This window comes from Sus scrofa, chromosome 3, assembly GCF_000003025.6.
Source record: "Sus scrofa isolate TJ Tabasco breed Duroc chromosome 3, Sscrofa11.1, whole genome shotgun sequence".
Taxonomy (NCBI): Eukaryota; Metazoa; Chordata; class Mammalia; order Artiodactyla; family Suidae; genus Sus; species Sus scrofa.
The window spans coordinates 106,085,002-106,102,946 of record NC_010445.4 but is presented as its reverse complement, the minus strand read 5'-3'; the positions used below and the strand labels follow the sequence as shown (position 1 = coordinate 106,102,946).

Here is a 17,945-nt window from a genome sequence, read left to right as displayed (position 1 = left end):
AACTGAACCAGATGAGTTCTAAAACTCAGTGTAGGTTTCCATGTCTGTGCACTGTCATAATGTCCTAAGGACCCTTAACTATCCCATGTACACTGTACCTATCAGCTTGGTTTTCCAAGCTAGAGTCAGGGTGCAAACTCAGAGGAGGCAGAGGAAGGAGAGTTGGAAACTCTTGTCCCTACAAAAAAGAAAAAAAATTAAAAAGAGGCTTTTGAGAGCATCACGGAGGAGAGTGTGGTGAATAGCAGAGACCAGGGGACCTCACAGTTCTAATAGGCCAGGCTTCGCTTCCACACAAAAATTATGCTCAAATCATCCAGAGCAAATTGAGAAACATATGGAATTTGTTAGAACAAACTGAAAATATAAATCTGTTCAAGATGGACTTAGATAAATGTATTAGTCAGTAGTCCACAGTATGAGGATTTGGGGAAATTGGTGTCATATTCCTAACCTTCAAAGCAATGTCATGGAAGGCACCCATTGCTTCCCTACTGAATCCTTCTCATAAATAGAATAGTTAGGCAGAGATCCTATTGGATCAGGCCAGGGCCCTTTATTCTCAGGACTGGTCCACTTGTCAGGAGATCTAAGCACACAGTTTCCATAGCTTCCCGTGATGAGAAAAACGCCAATGACCTTTAACCGAAATTCCTCTAGTTCCTTCCTCAATGAGGACAATAAGGATGCCACACAATCACTTCAGTTGTATGAAGTTTATTGTAAGTTTCTGCTGATCCAGTGTTTCCTTTCTTATAACACCAACTTTTAAAACAGCTCTATTATGTACTATAAAATTTACCCACTTAGAAGTTCCCATCGTGGCTCAGTGGTAACAAACACGACTAGTATCCATGAGAATGCAGGGTTCAATCCCTGGCCTTGTTCATTGGGTTAAGGATCTGGCATTGCCCTGAGCTGTGGTGTAGATTAAAGACATGGGTCGTATCTTGTGTGTCTGTGGTTGTGGCGTAGGCCGGCAGCTGCAGCTCTTATTGAACCCCTAGTCTGGAAACTTTCATATGCCGTGGGTGTGGCCCTAAAAAAACAATAGATAAATAAGTAAATAAATTTTACCACTTAAAGCATATACTTCAGTGGTTTTTAGGGTATTCATAGAGTTGCACAACCACCACTACAGCCTTATTTCCTAACATGTACATCGTGTGCTGGGTAGATTACATGTTCGTTGAATTCCCTCTAAATCTTAAAGAGGGCAAGGTACTGATCATTTGAGATGCTCCCTAGAAATTATCTGATAAACTGCTTTCTAGGGATAGTCTTGTTTTGTTAAATGAGATCCAGCTGTACAACAGGTTTTGATTCGTGTTGCAGGACGGCTGACTTCAGGCTGAGGACCTTGAAGGCGATCGTGTTGGCATTTGGAAAGAGCAAGATGAGAAACTCTGAAGAACCCTCCAGCTCTCAGGAAGTTATCTGAAAAGATAGCTGGACATTTTACTGCCTTGTGACACTGTGGGATCTCTCTGATTAAACTGTGGGACAGAGGATTTACCCTATGAACTATTTATTTCCTCCTCCCCTGCCCCTAGTTAGGTGCCCCAAAGAGTGTGTTATGTAGTTGGTAGTTTTCTCTATCTTTCTCTAGAGCCACTTATATACGGGTGAAATGAAATCTTCTGTACATGTACCTGATATTCATTTTCTAAACTCATACTTTGCTTTTTCCGTGAGAATGTTATTTTAGTATTTTTATAAATGTTTGAGGGGGGCGTTTAATGAGGAGTCAAATGAAGGGTCTTTTTGTGTGGTTTTAGGACTGGACCAGGACTTAACATTTTCTTGAGGGATAAGAAGGCTCTTCGGGTCATGGAATGTAATGGTTCTTCTAATGATGGTCTGTTTCAAGGAGAAGCTGTTTGCATTGTTCTGACTGTAACATTGCTATTATGATGTGTAACGAGTCACACTTTTATAGCCATATGTCTTACCAATTCTGTATCACAGGGAAGCTATGACATAGCCAATAAAACTCTCCTAATATTCTTAATTGCCATAGCGGAAGATTAACTCAATACTTGTCCTGAGTAGGTTTATCCATCTTGCATAGGACTGCTATTAAGAAATGTGAATAGCAATTAAAAGGCTAATTCAAGTTTTGGGGAATAAAATTTAGGAGAAAAACAAACCATCCCTCAAACCACTTACTGAAATGCAAAATAATTAGCAATTTTTAAAAACTCTCTTTCTTTTTTGTTTTGCTTTTTTTTTTTTTTTTTTTTTTTTTTTTTTTGCTTTTTTAGAGCCTCACCTGTGGCATATGGAAGTTCCCAGGCCAGGGACTGAATCTGAGCTACAGCTTCGAACTCTGCCACAGCTGCAGTGATGCTGGATCCTTTAAGGGACCGCTCAGTGCCAGGGATGGAAACTGTGCCTCAGTCAGATTCTTAACCCACTGTGCCACAGTAGGAACTCCAGAAATGCCTTTCTTCTCATTTTCCATTAGGTAACTGAAGATAGTTCCACTCAGAAAGTACTTGTTGAGGACCTCTCTGGGAGATGCAGAGGAGCCACACACAGTCTCTGCCCTCAGGACCTGACAGCATTAAGGGCATTAAGCTGTGGGCATTAAAGCAAGAGGATTCCTTAAAATACAGATTTGCTAGAACTGACTTGGTTGGGCCAAAAAGATTCAGAGATCAATTTGTAGAGATACCGCAATTTTGTGTGTGTGTGTGGCTTTTTCAAGCCTCACTTGCAGCATATGGAAGTTCCCAGGAGAGGGGTCAAGTCAGAGCTGCAGCTGCCAGCCTACATCACAGCCACAGCGATGCAGGATCCAAGCTGAGTCTGTGACCTACACCACAGCTCACTGCAACACGAAACCCTTAACCCACTGAGGGAGACCAGGGATGGAATCCCGTATCCTTGTGGACACTAGTCAGGTTGGTTACCGCTGAGCCACAGTGGGAACTCTGAGATACTGCAAATTAAATGAAGTTATTAGTTGAGGGAATTGTGATTACACAAGAAAATATAAGAACTCACCATTTGCAACACATCCTCAGTGTTGGTTCTATGTATATATATTCTCTATTCCTATTCATAAATACAAAGAAATACATGTTAACAAAATTAAAAACAAAATGGCAGTTTAAGTACAAGAAATCTCTCATGTGTATATGTGTTTTTTTGTTATTGTCAATGAATGTTAAGGTTATTTTTTTTCTTCTCAAAGATGTTACTTCACTGCCACTTAGAGTTATTTTTTGAGTTTTTCACATGTAAAAAAGTTGTATATTAGCAGCCTTCTTGTGACAGATACCAGATGAACCATAAGTAAAAAACAAATATAAACAACAACAACAAAAATAACAAAACCTCCAAACATATATGTGTGTGTGTATGCATATAAACTGTTTTGGGTATATGTGTGGAGATAATGTTTATTTGTATACACAGGCATCCATACACACACACTACTAGTATTACTTTGCTGAAGAGTCTGTAATGACGCTGCTTTATAATTTTGATTATATCATTTACTTATAACCAATGGTGACTCTGATGTTCCAATATATCAATTTTCCATAATCAGTAAAATAAATAAATTCGGCAAACCCATGGTGGAGCAAAAAAGAAAGACCCTGGCTGGTTCCTGCAGACCTTCCTTTTGTAAATTCGATGATTACTGTTGAGGCCAAAACAAGACCAGACTCTTTAACCATGAATAAGATACCAGGAGAGGAAATATTAGATGCTACAATTGAGTCTTCACTGAAGGATGTACAAATTGGATTGATGCTTTTTTGAAATCTACCCAAGCAAGAGGGTGACCCTACTTGGTGTCTGAATACTTTATGTTGAGTGTTTGTTTCCTGAAGCCATAATGTCCCCGGATTTCCTTGGTAACAACAGAGCCTCTCCAAAAGTCAGAGGGGTCTGTTTGCTATTTATCAGTGAAGACAGGACTCCTACAGAAAGAAGTACCAAATTATTATTGATGGTAAGAAGCTTAAGCATCCTAAGAGAAACATCTTGATTCTTTATTGAGGAAGAAAATTTAGTCAAATGAGATTCCCACAACACACCTTTGGTATGCAAGCCACAGCCAGATTGAAATCCTACCTCTGCCAGCTGTAGTCATGAGATCCTGGGCCAATCATGTACATCTATCTGGGCCTCAGTTTTCATATTTGAAAAGAGATTTTACCACCTTCCTCAACTACCTCATAGGATTGGTGTAATGACCAAGTTGAATGATGTATGCAAAAGTAATTTGTAAAGATCTTATGAGTTAATATTACCTTACAGTTAAGAAGGGTTCTTCTCTCAAAGTGTCTTCAAGATCACAGACTACATGTTTACATGCCTGTGTTCTTTGGCAGCTCTAAACCCAACATTTAACTAAATTTTGTGTCAAAGTAAAATTAAACAAAGAAATAGTCACAGAGGGTTTTCCTTATTCCTGATGTGTGTGCATGCAGGGTCAGCGCTGCTGTTTTCTAACACTGGCTATTCCTACTCTGTTTGAAAATAGATAGGCAAGATTAAGAAACCAAATGGGTAGAATGTAAATGGGCTTGGAGAAAAATAGGTCAAAATATAAATGTGCTTAAGAGGCTGGCTCTTGAAAGAATTTATTTTACTCAATGGAGACAAGAAGAAAACAAAAATTTACCTTTCAAATAAAAAGTACTCCATTTATTTGACAAGTAGAATGTATTTTATGACTATTGATAGGACACTACTTGAAATGCAAGGCTCATCAGGAAATGGCTGCCCCTGTGCTGCATCCAAAACTTGCTGCTAGTGTTTAGAGTTTAGAGTTTAGTGTAGGAGTTCCCGTTGTGGTGCGGTGGAGATGAATCTGACTAGGAACTATGAGGTTGTGGGCTTGATGCCTGGCCTCGCTCAGTGGGTTAATGATCTGGCGTTGCTGTGAGCTGTGGTGTAGGCCCTAGATACGGCTTGGATCTGGCGTTGCTGTGCCAGCTGCTGTAGCTCTGATGAGATCCCTAGCCTGGGAATCTCCATATGCTGCGGGAGTGGCCCTAAAAAAAATAAATAAATAAAGTTTAGAGAGTACTCAGACCTCAAACAAGAATATTTATTCCCTTTTTAAAAAGTTAATGGCAAGCACATTGGAGGTCACATCTATTCAGAATCTAAATGACTTGTAGTTTATACAAAATAGCATATGGAAAGCATCACATGGGCATTTCATAAGGCAGCTGACGTGAATGCTTGGAAAATAAAATATCTTTAAAAAAAAAGGAGGGAAGGAGCAGTTATGGATCAAACAAACCATAACCACCAAGTGCAGTGTTGTCAGCCTTGAGTGGATTCTGGACCAAAAAATAAATAAAGCAGACATTTTGCAGTGGGGAGGGGGAGCAACTGGGGAAATTTAAATATGAACTGTATATTAAATGTTGTATGATAATGTGTGATAATGACTTTATGGCTATGTAGGAGCATTATTTTTAGGAGATAACCTGCTGAAGTAGTTGGGGATGAAGTGTTAATATCACAATTTACTTTGAAATGACCTAAAGATTTTATGTAGAGGGATAAAGCAAATGTGACAAGATGTTAACGATTGTTGAATCTAGATAGAGGGGATATAATAGGGAAAAACTTTGTATTCTATTACAATTTTGAAATTACAAATAATGGCCCATGTCTGGGAACCCAGCCTCCCAGATAATGGGCATTAAGCGAAAATACCTTCTCACAAGAAACATCCTGACTAGATCCACCTGTGAATGACTGCAAGCAGGAAGAAATTAACACATCCCCTCCAGAGGCTGATGGGAACCACGAACTATTTGACTTTCCTCCCTCCCCTTTTAGTGTAAAAGAAGCCTGGATTCTAACTCAAGCAAGATGAGTCCACTACCTTCTTGGTCTGCTGGCTTTCTGAATAAAGCTGCTCTTCCTTGCCCCAACAGCTCATCTCTCGAATTATTGGCCTGTCATGCAATGAGCAGTATGAGCTTGGATTTAGTAACAAATTTTGGTGTCTCCAGCCAGGAGCCTTACTGCTTATGGCTAGCAGCCTTGGTTGGGAATTTGAGGGTAAGGTTCCCTCACTTGTCCTGATGATCTTGCCTTCAAAATTCCCCCAAAACAGCACTGGCTGCCCCAGTGCTTGGCAGTTGGATCACAGAATCAGCGCTTGGGAGATGACAGGCCTCATCCAGTAGGGTAAGTCACACCCATGTGTCCTGCCAGCACCTGATTCCTCTCTGGAGATTTTTCTCCAGAATAAGCCAATTGGTTTTGCATTTGAGTGGAGTACCCTGTTGGAGAGAGCAAAGAGTTGTTGGACTTTCCTCTATTTGTGAACTGGCTTGTTTTATTTGGGTGCTAGCATTTGAGTGGGTAGTTTGTGGGGATTTTTTTTTTTTTTAAATTTCTGTCTTTAAAAATCCGGCATGTTCCAATTATTTCTAAAGTCCTCTGAAGCATATTTTAGATGTGATTTGATTATAGATATGGACCCATGGGTGAGAGGAAGATATTTTATTGTAAGAATATAAGGCCACAGTACCTGTTAGGATCTCCACAAAGAGTTTAGGCAGGGTTATTTTGGGACCCTGTGCACCATGTACTGATACCCTTGCTGTTTTAATTACATCATTTATGGTCTCCTGTGCTGTTGGTATATGTGAAACACCAAAACCAAATTTGAGGGTTTATTGAGGATTTTCTGTCTGTCCTTTGGGTTTTTTGTTTCATTTTTGTTTCATGCTGTTTCTCCATTTAAAGACAAATCGATTCTGTGGTATTTAAAATTTTACTGATGTCAAATAGAGGAAAGGAACAGGGGGAAAAAACAAAACAAAACGGGAGTTCCCGTCGTGGCACAGTGGTTAACGAATCCGACTAGGAACCATGAGGTTGCGGGTTTGATCCCTGCCCTTCCTCAGTGGGTACATGGCTCGGATCCCGCGTTGCTGTGGCTCTGGCATAGGCTGGTGGGTACAGCTCCAATTCGACCCCTAGCCTGGGAACCTCCATATGCCGCGGGAGCAGCCCAAGAAATAGCAAAAAAAAAAAAAAAAACTGTTCTTGTCTAAGAGTGGGACATTCCCAGGGACAAAGGTTTCATTTGGCTCCTAGAACCACCAAAAGTTATGAATAGAAAGAGAAGTGTTTTTTCCATAAATATTAGTAAAAAGGGTGTAGCCTTCTGAACAGGTGACCTTGATTTGTCCCATCTGCCAGAAACCCAATGTGAATCCAATCTCTTTTGTAACGGATGCATTTTGCATTGTTGTACCTGACTCATGGCTGAGATTTTGGAATGCGTTTGTGTGTGTGTTTGTATACACGTTAGAGATGAGTGGCACTGCTAAAATTAACTTGTAAAAGAGCTCTGTTTAATTGGCTTAAAGGAAATTAAGTGCTTACATAAATACTCATATAAAAGAAACTGGTCAGAATGATTTTGGGGTTGATGTGATCTAGGAAATAATGAGTATTGAATTAATATGTGGTATTAAAGTTAGCTTAAGCTTGTTCATTTAATTAACACAGATATATCTTTAGAGTTATCAGTTTAAGTACAGTACTTTTATTGTACCTAGGTTTACTAGAAATAAGACCTTATTATTCCTGTTTATAAATTTTGTCAGCAAGAAAAATAACAATGTGACAAAGCTTTTAAGTAAATAGAGATAAATGAAGTTTTAGATAGACATTCCCAAAACGTAATTATTCCTATAGAGTTTATCTAAAATAGTCTTTCCAGATTTCCATAACTTGAAACTAAGCTAAATGAAGAGAATTCATTGACTATCTGGGTCATTTCAAACAGGATAAGATATCAGAACATTAAGCAGATCTAAGTGTATCTATGTTTGTCTTCGTAGGAGAGGAAGACTAAAGCATAAGTTTTTCATGAAATGCTGGTATGACAAACATATTCGTTGTACTATTTTTAATGTTTTTCTGAAGGTTTGTAGTTTTTAAAAGTTGTGGGGGAGAAAATCATCACTTCTTTTACTGGCATTCATTAAAAAAGCAATAATGATAAGAAACACAAAAAAGAAGTTCCACTGCAGAGGAACTAGAAGAGATCTGAAATCCGACATAAGAAAGATAACCAAAAGCCTCAGAGACTGATTAGAGAGGCTAGTGGGAGGATATGTGGAGGGATTCAGGACTCCATAGAAACAAAGGAACAAACAGCAGGCAGAGACCAATAAATACCACTTTCAGCAGAAGCGGGCAAACTCCGAATTGCAAATCCTCAATCCATTGTTTAAAACAGAAAGAATGGTTATCCCAGCAGGTGGTGGGAGCTTCCTGGATCTGATTTGGTTCTGAGAAGCAATAGAAGAGGAGCACACAGATGGAATATTTACAAGAAGTGATCTGTTTCTAAGATAGCAGACTGCTAGAGAGTCTTTGTAATGGAAAAAAACAAAAAACACATTTGCCAATCCCTACCAATTTGTCCTTGCTAAATGATTTTACATACAAAACCTAGGTCCATTAAACAAATTTTACCTGTCAAATATGTTACCCTGGCTTCTTCCCCACAGGAACTTCCTACAAATTTTGGATAAAAGCTCAAAATTAAAACAGCTAGGACAAAACAAAAACTCAGGGCATACTAGAAGGAAAACAAGGATGGTTAAATGTGAGACCTACCACTGGAAAAAAACAAACAGCATTGTTACAGAACAAATGAAAATTGTTTCTCTAAGAATTAAAGCCACTTAATGAATTCCTGATCCCAGAAACCATGATAATAATAAAATGTTTATTGCTTTAAGCTACTAAGTTTTAGGGTGTTCTGTTATACAAAATACCCTACTGAGCGATTAAACCATAACTTTTTTTTATAATGATTTTTATTTTTTTTCCATTATAGATGGTTTACAGTGTTCGGTCTATTTTCTACTGTATGACAAGGTGACCCAGTTACATATATACATTTTTTTTTCACATTATCATGCTCCATCATAAATGACTAGATATAGTTCCCGGTGCTATACAACAGGATCTCATTGCTTATCCATTCCAAAGGCAGTAGTTGTCATGTATTAACTCTAGATTCTCAGTCCATCCCACTCCCTCCCCCTCCCTCTTGGCAACCCCAAGTCTGTTCTCCATATCCATGATTTTCTTTTCTGTGGAAAGGTTCATTTGTGCCATATATTTGATTCCAGATATAAGTGATTCATAAGGTATTTGTCTTTCTCTTTCTGACTTACTTCCCTTAGTATGAGAGTCTCTAATTCCACCTATGTTGCTGCAAATGGCATTATTTTGCTCTTTTTTGTGGCTGAGTAGATTTCCATGGTATATACATACCACATCTTCTTAATCCATTCATCTGTCAATGGACATTTGGGTTGTTTCCATATCTTGGCTATTGTGACTAGTGCTGCAGTGAACATACGGGTGCATGTGCCTTTTTCAAGGAAAGTTTTGTCTGGATATATGCCCAAGAGTGAGATTGCTGGGTCATACAATAGTTCTATGTTTAGTTTTCTGAAGTACCTACATACTGTTTTCCATAGTGGTTGTGCCAATTTACATTCCTGCCAACAGTGCAGGAGGGTTCCCTTTTCTCTAGCATTTGTTATTTGTAGACTTATTAATGATGGCCATTCTGACTAGTGTGAGGTGGTACCTCATAGCAGTTTTGATTTTCATTTCTCTAATAATCAGTGATGTTGAGCATTTTTTATGTGCTTGCTGGCCATCTATATATCTTCTTTGGAGAAATGTCTCTTCAGGTCTTTTGCCCATTTTTACATTGGGTTGTTGGCTTTTTTGCTGTTGAGTTGTATAAGTTGTTTATATTTTAGAGATTAAGCCCTTGTCAATTGCATCATTTGAAACTATTTGCTCCCATTCCAGAGGTTGTTTTTATTTTTATTTATTTTTATGGTTTCCTTTGCTGTGCAAAAGCTTGTCAGTTTGATGAAGTCCCATTGGTTGATTTTTGCTTTTATTTCTGTTGCCTTGGGAGACTGACCAGAGAAAACATTTGTAAGGTTGATGTCAGAGAATGTTTGCCTAGTTCTCTTCTAGGAGTCTGATGGTGTCTTATGTTTAAGTCTTTAAACCATTTTGAGTTTATTTTTGTGCATGGTATGAGGGTGTGTTCCACTTTCATTGATTTACATTCGGCTGTCCAGTTTTCCTAGCAATACTTGCTGAAAAGACTTTTCAGCATTTTATATTCCTGCCTCCTTTGTCGAAGATTAATTGACCATAGTTGTCTGGGTTCATTTCTGGGTTCTCTATTCCATTCCATTGGTCTATATGTCTGTTTTGGTACTAGTACCACACTGTCTTGATTACTGCGGCTTTGTAATATTGCCTGAAAAGTCTGGGAGATGCCTCCTGCTTGGTTTTTGTTCCTCAGGATTGCTTTGGCAATTCTGGGTCTTTTGTGGTCCCATATAAATTTTTGGATTGTTTGTTCTAGTTCTGTGAAAAATGTCTTGGGTAATTTGATAGGGATTGCATTGAATCGGTAGATTGCTTTGGGTAGTATGGCCATTTTTACAATATTAATTTTTCCAACCCAGGAGCATGGAATATCTTTCCACTTCTAAACAATAACATTTGGGAAACATTTGGGTTATCTTCTCTACTGCACGGAAATAATTTGTACCTCTCTAAGATAAAAATCATTTCCAAATTACCAAGTTTTCTTCATTACCATCTGGGCCTTACTCCATAAAACAGCATATGAAACAAAGTTACATTCTCCTAGAAGAGAGTTTCTCAACCTCTGCACTGCTAACATTTGGGTCCAGATAACTTTCTGTTAGAAGAGGTGGAAGCTATTCTGTACATTGTAAGATATGCCTCTAGGTGCCCCTAGCATTTCCTCTGCTCCCTTAAGTTGTGACAACCAAAATGCCTCTAGACACTTCCAAATATCCTCTGCAGTGCAAAATTGCTCTTGTCTGAGAACCACTGCCCATCCAGCAGTATCATCAGGAGATCTTGCTTCAACACGGATTGCTGGGCCCCATCCACAAAATTTCTGTTTGGTGTGGTGCCTAAGAAGTTGCATTTCTAACGAGTTCCCAGGTGATGCTGGTTCTGATGCTGTTAACTGAGTACTGCACTTGAGTAATGCACTTTCTGCATTGCTCTAGAAAGTCATCTAACTCTTAAGCAGGCTTGTTAGACACTGTTCTAAAAAGACACCCAAAGGACAGTGCAGCCATCATTTGCCTTAGTTCAGGTTTTGGATGACTATTCTTAGTAATTCTTTCTAAAGAAATGTAAGGTGAAGGCAATTCTTCAGAGTTATAAAGGTAAACACTGGAACAAAACTCTAAATCTTTGTAAATATCAGAATAAATACAAAAAGCAAAGCAAAGAGACTCTGACTTTTTCTGTTTTTTACAGAACTTTAAATAAGACAGAACTAAATTCATGTCACATAAATATTAATGGGCTAAACTCAACGATTTTTAAAAGTATTCTCAGACTGATAGCAAATACCCAATTCTATGACATATATAAGAGAGTTCTCATAAGTGATTCAGATGGTTGGAAAAAAATTTTTTAAATATGTAAACATATAACAGGCAAATACAAAGAGAAAATACTGGTCATAAATATACTATCACACAAAATTAAATTCAAGGCTAAAGGCATGAAAAGAGACCAAGGAAGGGCAATTTTAATGCTAAAAGATACTCATAATGATTCTATTTTCATCATGAATTGTATTTTTGCACTAAATTACAGAGCATCAGCATTTACAGAACAGGAACCAAAAGGTATTCAAGGAGAAATACACAGAAATGTATTAACGGTATAAGACATTTATTTTCACTTTATTCAGTACATGATACATCAAGTACCAAGTACATAAAAAATAAATTACTCAACTTGTGCCATCTAGTACAGTAGCCACTGTCCACATGTGGCTACTGAGCACTTGAAATGTGGTTAGTCCAAACTGAAGTGTCTATAGGTACAAACGTCAAATATCAAAGACAGTGCACTTTAATGAAGGTAAAATGTATCAGTAAGAAATTTTGTATTTTACATGTTGCAATGATAACATGTTTAATGTATTGGGTTAAATATAGTATTAATAATAACATCACCAGTTTTTTTCACTTAACATAGGTACCATAAAATTTTAAATTGCACATGTGACTTGTATTACATTTCATTTGGAGTGCTACTGTAGGAGAACTTAAAAAATAAGTCTAAAAATTATAAGAGCTAGTATATACATGGCACTTATTTCATTCTAGACACTGTTCTTAATGCTTTGCACATATTAATACATTTGATCCTTGCAACAACCGTAAGAGGTAGGTGTTATCATTACAGCCATTTCACAGATGAGGAAACTGAGTCATAGAGAAAATAGTAATGTGTATAATAACATTCCAGAAGCGAATCTGGGATTTGGATCTACTCTGGCTCCAGAGTCTGTACTTTAAGCCATGATGTTAAGTACTGATATATATATACATATTAACTCTGTCCTCTGAAAACAGAGACTACATCTCCAGTTTTATCTTCAATGAAACATTCACAAAAATTGACCATATGTTAGGTCACAAGGACAATGCCTGTGAATTTCAAAAATTTGCAAATAATATAGATAGAATTTTATAATACTCTAAAATTAGAATTTAATGACAAAATCAGAAAAATGAAGTCTCTAAAATCCAGAACTTAAAACAAAACCACCTCTTCCAAATTTTTCAAACAAATTTTGAATCAAAGAGGAAATTGAAATTGAAGAATTTATAACAAATGATCATGAAAACACAGTGTATACTACCAAGTTTCTCATAAGCACTATTCTGGAGGAAAAGTTAAAGTCTTAAATAGAAGAATACATTGATAGACAAGAAAGAGTAAAAATAAATGGCTACTTTGCTCAAATCTGAACCCAAAAAAAGGAAAAAGAGAAAAGAAAGCCAAATTAGAATGGATAATTTCTATGAAAATACAGTCTATAAAAAATAGACTTAAGAAAAAAGAGGGGTTATTTAAGAGATGACTCAGACTAGCTTTTTTTTTTTTTTTTTTTTTTTTTTGGTCTTTTTGCCATTTCTTGGGCCGCTCCCTCAGCATATGGAGGTTCCCAGGCTAGGGGTCGAATCAGAGCCGCAGCCACCGGCCCACACCAGAGCCACAGCAATGCAGCATCCGAACCGTGTCCTTGACCTACACCAGAGCTCATGGCAACACCGGATCCCTAACCCACTGAGCAAGGCCAGGGATCGAACCCGCAACCGCATGGCTCCCAGTCGGATTCACTAACCACCAAGCCACAACAGGAACTCCCAATACTAGAAAATTTATCAAAAAAAAAATTTTTTTTTCTTTTTAAGGCTGCACTACTGCATATTCGACCCCCAGGCTAAGGGTTGAATTGGAGCTGCAGCTGCCAGCCTATTCCACAGCCACAGCAATGCAGGATCTGAGCCATGTCTGTGACTTAAACTGCAGCTCATAGCAATGCTGGATCCTTAACCCACTTAGTGGGGCCAGGTATCAAGCCCTCATCCTCATGGAAGTTGGGTTCGTTACCAATGAGCCACAATGGGAACTCCATTCTTTTTTTTTTTTTTTCCCTGAAGTTTTAAAGGGTAGATAATTTTGGAGTTCCCATTGCGGCTCTGCGGGTTAAGGACCTGATGTTGTCTCTGTGAGGATGCAGGTTTAATCCCTAGCCTGGCTCAGTGGGTTAAGGATCTGGTGTTGCCCTAAGCTATAGCATAGGTTACAGATGCACTCACGTCTGGTGTTGCTGTGGCTGTGGCATAAGCCCCAGCTGCAGCTGTGATTCAGCCCCTGGCGTGGGAACTTCCATGTGCCACAGGTGCAGCCTCAAAAAGAAAAAAATATATATAGATTATTTCATGGTAACTTAGTTGTTCTAGAACACAATAAAAAGACTTCTAAAAACTTTTTAAAAATCAAACATAATATTGACACCAAAATCCGATAAGAATTTCCCCAAAAAAGAAAAGTAGAATAATCTCGTTTATGAATATCAAGGAAAATCTGAAATACTGTCAGTACAGTACAAAATATGGAGGTTCATACTAAGAATTTAAAAATGGTTCAGTATTCATTTATCTATGTGATTATGTTATGATCTAAAGAGGAAAATTATATGATCATTTTAAATGCTAAACAAACATCTATACAATTCAACACACATTCTGATTTAAAAGCTCTTGAAAATAGATTAAAAAATTGATGAAGAGTTTTAAAAGTGATTAAAATTTATCTATTGGGGTTCCCGTCGTGGCACAGCGGTTAACAAATCCGACTAGGAACCTTGAGGTTTCGGGTACGATCCCTGGCCTTGCTCAGTGGGTTAAAGATCCGGTGTTGCCGTGAGCTGTGGTGTAGATTGCAGATGCGGCTCGGATCCCACGTTGCTGGGGCTCTGGTGTAGGCTGGTGGCTACAGCTCTGATTCGACCCCTAGCCTGGGAACTCCATATGCCGCGAGAGCGGCCCAATAAATGGCAAAAAAGACAAAAAAGAAAAAAGAAAAAAAATTTATCTATCTCTACCCAAACCAGCATGATCCTTAGTAATAAAACACTGTAGCATTATTACTAAGGACTTGTCTGAGATTAAGAAGACCTATCACCATTAGTATTTAACATTGCCTATGAGAGGTGTTACATAATACAGAAGATCAAAAAGAAAACAGGGGTATAAATATTTTAAAGTTGGCAAAATAATTACTGTGAAATTACTCTACTTTGAGAAACTCAAGAGAATCAAGTGGAAACTTACTACAAATAAAAAGAAATATCAACAAGATAGTTGGGCATTAAGTTAATAGACAGAAATAGCTGTCATAAATATAGTAATCAGAAGATATAGTAGTTCCCATTGTGGCACAGTGGAAACGAATCCAACTAGGAACCATGAGGTTGCGGGTTCGATCCCTGGCCTTGCTCAGTGGGTTAAGGATCCGGTGTTGCCCTGAGATGTGGTGTAGTTCGCAGACATGGCTCAGATCTGGTATTGCTGTGGCTGTGGCTGTGGCGTAGGCCAGCAGCTGTAGCTCCGATTGGACCCCTATCCTGGGAACCTCCATGTGCTGCAAATACAGCCCTAAAAATCTAAAAAAAAAAAAAAAAGATATAATAAAATAAAATACCTTATACACAAGTAACAAAGATAGTTAAGATATTAAGATATCAAGGAATAAACTTAATTAGAAACAAGGAAGCTAAACTTTAAAAATGCTCCTTAGAGACACAAAAGAAGATTGAAGCGAATGGAAAGGCACCAAATTCTTGGAGAGGAAGAAAACATCGTAAATGTGTTTTCCTCAAGTGAACATTTAATTTCTAACTGCAAACCCCCAAAAACACTAAAAGAAAACTTTTTTTACATTATCAAATTTATTTCAAAGTTCATAGAAGGAAAAACATAAATTTCTAGGAAATATCTGAAAAAGAACAATGAGTGAGTAGCACCATCAAATATTAAAACCAAGTAAAATAGTTTATCTCAAAGGTATCAATTTATAGAAATAGAATAAGAAGTTCAGAAATAGAAGAAGCAATATGGTAATTAAGTATACAATAAAGTGGCCACCTCATTTTTGAGAAAAAAAATTACTCAATAAAATAATTTGAGAAAAGGGGGTAACAACCTTAAAATAAATTTGAATTTATAGCTCAAAATTTATACCATGATAATTTCCAAATGAATGAAAGATTTGAATGGAGAAAAATCAAACAATATTATAAACTATGGGATAATTATTTTAAATTATTATCTTGGCTAGGGAATGCCTTTCTAAATATGACACAGTGCTCAGAAGCCACCAAAGAGAAAATTGATAACATCAGCTATGAAAGAATAAATAAAAAATTTGAGTGGCTCAACCAACAAAAGCTAGCTCAAAAGATAAAAAATATTCTAGAATATTTGCAAGTCATATCAGTAAGAGACAGCTAATTTATTTAGTATGTAAAGAACTGCAAATTCGTAAGACAAATTCATCATCCTGGTTTCAAATAAAATGGGCAAAATAATTGAACAGATAATTCACACCAAAATAAATCCAAAGGACCCATGAAACCATCTCACCCTACTTACTAAGGTGAAATGTATTTTAAAACTATTCTGTGATAACAGTTTTCACACAGATTTAAAATTTTCAAATACTTTATTGGCCTGGATGTAGGGAAATAAGACATTCTATACACACATCACTGCTGGCAATGTTAATTTGTAGAATCTCAGTTGAAGACTAGGAAATATCCATCAAAATTAAAAATGTATTTTCTTTTTGACTTAGTAATTCTATGTGTGGGTATTTATTCTAAAGATAGTGTTATTAATAGTAACAATAGCAGTAGCAGCAGCAACTAATAAGGCATTTACTGTATGTCAGGCAACTTTCCAAGTCGTTTACATAGGGTGATTCATTGAATCTTTGCAATAACTTGAGTCCTTGTTAATAACTTGAGGCACAGAGAATTTAAGTAACAAGCTCAAGAACACACAGCTAGTAAGTGGTGGAGCCAGGCTCCAGAATGCAGGCTCTTGCTTGTGACCTCTCAACGTATACTTGGACATAAGAGAAATACGAAGTGAACATAGCTTTTCATGACGATATGGCTTGGAATAGGGAACAACTGGAAATAATCCAGCATTCATTAATAAAACCCTGGTTAGATAATAGTTACGTGCACATGATGTAATGCCATTCATATGTTAAAAACAAAAAAAGAAAATCTCTGTGAATTGATATGGAAACGTCTCCAAAATAAATATTAAAATCAAGGTGAAACACATTATGTATTGCATGTCATCATTTGTATACATTGGGGGAAAAGAATGAATATATTTATTTATTTAAAATATCCCTGAAAGAGGGCACATGGACACAAACAACACACACCCCCCTCCTAACAAATTAGATGTCTGTGACAGTAGAAGTGTGTGGCTGGGGGGCAAAAGTGAGGAAGGAGACGTCTTTGAATAACTGTTTTCTACATTTTGAATTTTGATCTATGTATTACCTATTCAAAAAATTAAATAATATTAATAACGAAATAATGATATGGACTCTCCTTAGGGTGTCACAGAGGAACAATTGAAGCATGGTGAACAAGGGTGACAAATGCCCCCTTGCAGCAAATTCCTAAGAATGACAAATGCCCCCTTGCATGGTCCCCCAGCAAGAGCCTGCATTCTGGAGCCTGGCTCCACCACTTACTAGCTGTGTGTTCTTGAGCTTGTTACTTAAATTCTCTGTGCCTCAAGTTATTAACAAGGACTCAAGTTATTGCAAGAATCATGGTCATACTTTTAACAACCACTTAATGAAACAGAAAAAACATAGAATTAGTTATTAGCAGAACTGAGACAATCAATTTTTAAGCTCTTAATTATAGTCCTCTTTCTAGTACATTACACCCAACACTTATTTTTCCCATGGCTAAAATAACTTCAAGTGTGGTATCCTATCCACTCCATAGAAAAAATCATAGAGATTATATTTTCAAAAAGGGTCTGGTCTGGTGTATAATATATGGAAAGAGGAGTTCCCATTGTGGCTCAGGAGGTTAAGAACGTAACATTGTCTCTGTGGGGATGTGGGTTTGATACCTGGTCTTGCTCAGTGGGTTAAGGATCCGGAGTTGCTGCAAGCCATGACTTATGCCACAGGTGTCGTTCCTATTCAATCCCTAACTCGAGAACATCCACATGCTGCAGATGGGGCCCTAAAAAGAAAAAAGAAAAAATACATATACATACAGAGAGAGATCTCTCTGGTCTGGGACAATGCGTTAGTCATGAAGTAGTCCCTCAGACACACATGAATACATTTATCAATTAGTGGTTTTTAAGCTTTTATTTATGCTCACCTGCACATTTTAAAATTTATTTACAAATTGTTTTATTATAAATTTAAATGCTTATTTTCTGTAAAATTAAATGAGTATTGACTGTGATTGGAATAAATATCTTATGACT

At 37.4% G+C, this 17,945-nt stretch overlaps 1 protein-coding gene across 9 annotated transcripts in view; it reads left to right on the top strand.

Annotated features, from left to right (window-relative positions):
• The window catches only part of RASGRP3 (RAS guanyl releasing protein 3), a 115,247-nt gene extending 110,841 nt beyond the window's left edge, over window positions 1-4,406 (top strand). For all 9 annotated transcript variants that reach the window (XM_021087646.1, XM_021087652.1, XM_021087649.1 and 6 more), the window contains one exon: window positions 1,336-4,406. In XM_021087646.1, coding sequence (XP_020943305.1) covers window positions 1,336-1,344 — 9 coding nt within the window. In that variant the 3' untranslated portion in view covers window positions 1,345-4,406. The remainder of the gene's footprint in view (window positions 1-1,335) is intronic.